Source organism: Trichosurus vulpecula, chromosome 4 (genome assembly GCF_011100635.1).
Source record: "Trichosurus vulpecula isolate mTriVul1 chromosome 4, mTriVul1.pri, whole genome shotgun sequence".
NCBI lineage: Eukaryota > Metazoa > Chordata > Mammalia > Diprotodontia > Phalangeridae > Trichosurus > Trichosurus vulpecula.
Window position 1 is genome coordinate 180,829,265 of NC_050576.1, and position 5,267 is coordinate 180,834,531.

The 5,267-nt window shown below is 49.9% G+C and overlaps 1 protein-coding gene across 1 annotated transcript; it reads left to right on the plus strand.

Moving 5' to 3' along the window:
* Window positions 1–337: 337 nt before the first annotated feature.
* Window positions 338–4,652, plus strand: SOST (sclerostin). Its single transcript, XM_036753472.1, has 2 exons — window positions 338–557; window positions 4,228–4,652. Exons 1-2 carry the CDS (start codon window positions 338–340, stop codon window positions 4,650–4,652), a joined length of 645 nt encoding a protein of 214 aa, XP_036609367.1.
* The last annotated feature ends 615 nt before the right edge of the window (window positions 4,653–5,267 follow it).

The following is a 5,267-nucleotide window of genomic DNA, read 5'->3' on the forward strand; positions in this document are numbered from 1 at the left end:
GCTAGATGCTGAAAAGGACCCCTCTTCCTTGCAGATCTGCAGCCCATGAACCCAGGTATTCCAAGTCACCTGGGAAGAGGCTGGAGCTATTTGGAAGTTTGGAGAGCATGGGGAGAAAAGTGGTGGGGTGGATTGGCTCTGAACACACCCCTTTGCCTTCCCTCTCAGCTTCCTACCACCCCTCCCCCAAGTGAAATGTGGGGCTGGCCCTTCTCTGTCTGTGTCCCCATTGGCTGGTGAAGCAGCAAGGGGGGATTTAAAAAAGGAGAAAGTGCTGAGAGAGGGACTGGAGCCCGTGAGTGCTGAAGGTTTGGTTGCCCCCACCCTAGCTGGCACCATGAAGTTCCCTCTAGTTCTCTGCCTGCTGTGCCTACTGGTCCAGGTTGCTTTCCACTCTGTGCAAGGGTGGCAGGCCTTCAAGAATGATGCCACCGAAATCATCCCTGAGCTCAGTGAGCAATCCGAGCCTCCGCCTGACCTGTCGAACAGCAATAACAAGACGATGAACCGGGCAGAGAATGGAGGGAGATACCCACACCACCCCTTGGAGCCCAAAGGTATTCAAAGTACAATGACCAAAGACAGGAATGGTGAGAGGGTTGTCCTATATGAGGGCCCCTATCTGTAGATGCTAATTTATAATCAGCGGGTTTCAGAACCATTAGTGATATTGGGAAAATAGTTCTTCCCATCACTAGTGAATGCCCACTTCTGCCTAATCAAGAGAGTGGTGCCATAGCTCCCCTATGCCTCAACCCACTGCCTCTCGGTGACCTGTTAGCTGGAGAAGCTGTTGAATTTCATTTTTATAGAACTTTTAAAGAATAGGGGAGACAGCCCCCTCTTTTAGACCCACTAAGTGTTCCAGGGGGAGCTGGCAGGGGAATCTGCCTGCAGCAATCAGGATTTGGCCACCACAGTATGAGGCAGGGCAAAGAGTTAGCACCCCAGGACACAGCAACTGTGACAGATGTGCTTCACAGCTGTAATGATCCGTTGGTGGTGGGGATGGTGTAAAAGGAATATAAAGGATGAGAGGAGTTTTAGAGCTGGAAGGAACCTCGGAGGCCACCCAGTCCAACCTCCTCATTTTGTATATGAGGAAACCAAGGCCCAGAGATGTGAAGTAACTTGCCCAAGGTTACACAAGTAGTAAATAGCAGGTTCTCTGACTCCAAATTTAGTGTTAGTTTTTTTTTTTCCATTATACCTTGCAACAATCTGGGTAAAATACAGGAGCCAGAGGCTCAGCTTCTGAGAAGCAGAGAAGGAGACCAGAGGAGTGTAAGGATCAGGGAACAAACAAACAAACAAACAAACCCCAATTCCTTACAGGCAGAGTGAAAAGAAAAAGTCTACTTTAAAAATCTGGCTCACTGAGCTGGTGATAGGAGAGGAGAACATAAAGGGAGGACCTGGGTCTGTTCCTAACTATCCAGTACTAAGTGAGAATTTCAGATTTTGCTTAGGAAGGTCAGAAGAGTAACCCTTTGCACTTGAAGGGGTTTTTTTTTGGTCCTGGCTCCTGGCTTCCATGACTTCTTTGTTCCCCCACAGCACGAAGATGTTTTTAGCAGCATCTGCAGTGGGCATGAGGCATGTTGGCTTGTGTTCTGTTTAACAAATCCTCAAACCTAATCTGAAGCTACAAAGTCAAAGGGAAATCTTACTTGAGAGATTCTCAGGCTAGCAGTAGGAAACTAGAAAGACTAGGGCTGTAAAGGCCCTATGAAGTCAGCGACAGACAAACCCACCATCACAGTGTGGAAGAGAAGGGCTTGCCAGGAGTTTCTCTACTGTGTATTTGTGATAAGGGAATCCATCTAGATTTTTCAAAGAGGTCTCCAGGAAAGGAGAGCCCAGAGGAAGGGACTGTTCTGGATCTCAGCTCCCCTGGGCAGAAAGTAACCATGAACAGGAAGATAGTCCCAGCTCCTGAAGGTGAAGAGTCTAGAGACTAAGTGGGGCAGTAGCTGATTCCTGAATTCTGCCCAATGTAGTCCAAACTCCAAAAGGACCTCTTGGGAATAATAGCAACTGCCATTTTTAGTGTACTTACAAAATGCTTTATATACATCATCACAACCCTGTGAGGTAAGTGCTACATATATCATTATGCCCATTTTGCAGATTTTACAAGTCTAAGGTTTGGTGGGGGAGGAGCCTCTGGGTGTACATGAGTAAACACGCTTGCCCTGAGATCCTACCACTCAAAATACCATCACTTTCTCTGCAGAGGAAGTGCCTAAACTGGGCAGCACTATTCTTAGCCCTAAGAAGCCTCTTTCCCCAGGCAAACACAGGCCGCCCCCACATTCTACAACCCTGACTCTTAACTAGGAGTACAACCTGGTGAGGGAAACCAAATAAAAGCACGCTGGAGCCAAAGCTAACAAAGCTAACACTGCTGCCCACAGGTCCTCTCTTTGGCTTGGTGCCACTGGGCCTCTGGAATAGCCTTGGGGGAAGGCTTTCTCTTTCCCTCTTGCTTTCAGTCCTGGGGACCATTTTTCATCACTTCCCCCTGCCCCCAGTCTCTCTCAGCAGTCAGTTCAGCTGCCCTTTGTTTGGAAGAGTTCAGGGCTCAGCCCAGAGGCAGGAGGTATGGCTATCCCACAGAGAAAGCATCACCACTCCAGCTTCCTCTGGGACTCAAGCATTTTTTTGTAAGGCTCTCATTGCTACTTGGGACCCAAAGATCATGGATCCAGAGCTAGAAGGGACTTCACAAGCCAACTGGCCCAACCCCCTCATTTTACAGATGAGGAAACTGAGGCCCAGAGAGGTTAGGAGATTTGCTCAAGGTAACACAGGCAATAAACTTCCAAGGACAGATTTGAACCCTCATCTTTCTGACTCCACTGTATCAATCACTGACAGGTTTTTAGTCAGACCTCAGCTCCTGTCTTTAAGCTTATGATTTTTCAAGGCACTTTACCTAATTTCAGCCTTGTAATGAGATAGGTACTATTAATACAGCTTTCTTGGAGATAGATTACTTGACAGCTAGAAAGTGTCTGAAGCATATTTTGTCCACTCTGCCACCAAGATGCTCATGTTTGGAAAGAATGTAGTGCTTTCTTCATTCAACCCTGGGACTTGAAACCTGAGTGTTTCTCCCAAGGGGCATAGAAAGCTCTCCACTGTTTCCCTACCAAGTTTATCCACAGGGCCTAGATTGTTCCTAAAGCCCTATTCCTGTCCCCTACTTCCAGTCCCCACTGCTACAGCCATCAGGACCTGTATCTAACCTTGCTCCCCTGCAAAGGTCCATTTGGTTCCCATGCCCATAATGATTTCCTTTCCTTGTCTTGGTTTCCTGAGAGACTTTCAGGATGGAATAAAAGGCTGGATTCTCTCTGCCTTGATGTGTTACTATCTGTAAAGGAACAGAAGCATTTTGGCACCTTTAAACCTGGGGGAAGCAGCCCAATTTAACTGTAGGGGGCGGGGGGCGGGGGGGGGGAATGCTCATCAGACACCACAGTTAACATTAAAGTCCTTTCTTTTTTCTAGTGAAATGGTTCCCACATCTGCTGGACAAACCAGTGCTAGGGTTCTTTCCTTGATAATCCTTCCACATCCCTTCTCTGTCTGACAGGAGAGATTGTCAAGTTAAATCTACTCAAGATTTGGGGGAAGGAATATTTGGGAGCAGACCAGAATCAGGCAAGATGGGCTTGGTGAGCCCAGAAAATTGTTTGAACCAGAGTGGGTGAGACAGGTGTCACTAGCTGGTTTTAGTGAGCCAAAGTGGTTTGTTTCCAGGACTTCCTTTTTCTTCTGGGCAATCAGGATTAAGTGACTTGCCCAGGGTCACACAGTAAATATCAAGAGTCTGAGGCCGCATTTGAACTGAGATCCTCCTGACTCCAGGGCCGGTGCTCTATCCACTGCACCACTTAGCTGCCCAGCTTCCAGGACTTTTTGAAGACGATTTGGGGGACAGTCCAGTTAGTCTCAAAACTCAGATGTGTAGGCATTGATAACTCTACAACATACACAGGTTAAACTGTATTTGACCTCGAAAGGAAAGAATGTGACTTGAAGGAAAGGCTTGAGGAAAAGGCTCCTAGGGGTTGGGGCTGGGGTGGGGGAGAGAAGGCAGAGCTTGGTGCATGCAGTCTAAGGCAGCTGGCTAGACCTGGAGAGGTCGTGGGAGCTTCTAGCCCAGATCCCACCCTTCTCGCTGGTCACTAGCATCTTCCTTCCCCTTGTCCCCCCCAGACGCCTCGGATTACAGCTGTCGGGAGCTGCACTTCACCCGCTATATCACCGACGGGCCCTGTCGCAGCGCCAAGCCGGTCAACGAGCTGGTGTGCTCCGGCCAGTGCGGGCCAGCGCACCTGCAGCCCAATGCCATTGGGCGCAAATGGTTGTGGCGTCAGAGCGCCCCGGACTACCGCTGTATCCCCGACCGCTATCGTACGCAGCGCATCCAGCTGTTGTGCCCGGGAGGCGAGGAGGCCCGGACTCACAAGATCCGTGTTGTGGCCTCCTGCAAATGCAAGCGCTACACCCGTTTCCACAACCAGTCGGAGCTCAAGGACTTCGGCAAGGAGGCCGCTCGGCCCCCAAAGAACAAGAAGCCGCGGCTGTCCCGGATCCGGAGCAGCAAGTCCAAACAGCCAGAGCTGGAGAATGCCTACTAGGGAGCCCCTAGACCCTGCCCCAAGCCGCTTCTCCCTCCAAGACGTGCCAGAGCCGAGGTCACTCTCCGAAGGCTTCTGGGTCTTTGTCTGTTTCTTTGTTTTGTTTTGTTTTCTCGCCTGAAGCGCAGGGTAGGGTCTGTCTCCCCAAATCCTGAAGCCTGAACCTTCTAGCGCAGGGGCTGAGGTAAACTGATAGCCAGGCTACGGGGCAACTGGGAGGGGACCGAGCAGCGTGGAGTAGCCACGTAGAGGGGAGGGGGCCTCCTGCCAACATTTGAATGGATAGGTGGGTCCCTTCTCTCTCTGGAAAGGAGGGAGCTGGGCAGGTAGGATCTACAGCGACCGAGGCACTCCCAGCCCCACCACCACTACCACAGGAGTTCGGAGAGGAGGGTCTCTTCACTACCCCATCCCTTCTGCCAACTTGCTTATACCCCAGGGGTTAAAAGAGAGCGCTTAAGAGCGAATAAAGGGTATATTAAGCCCTGGGCTTTGCAACCTTCAGTAATATTTATGATCTACTGATTAGAAAAGAAAGTGGCATGAGATTAGTCCTCCATTGTCGCCTAGTCCCAATTCCATTTGAAGGTCTTTAAGGTGTAACATCAGGTTGTC

Bases quoted from the DNA above. Each gene is read 5' to 3' on its own strand.
- SOST (XM_036753472.1), top strand. From the start codon at position 338: ATGAAGTTCCCTCTAGTTCTCTGCCTGCTGTGCCTACTGGTCCAGGTT. The intron at 558-4,227 runs GTATTCAAAGTA...TGTCCCCCCCAG, and splicing joins CCACCCCTTGGAGCCCAAAG to ACGCCTCGGATTACAGCTGT.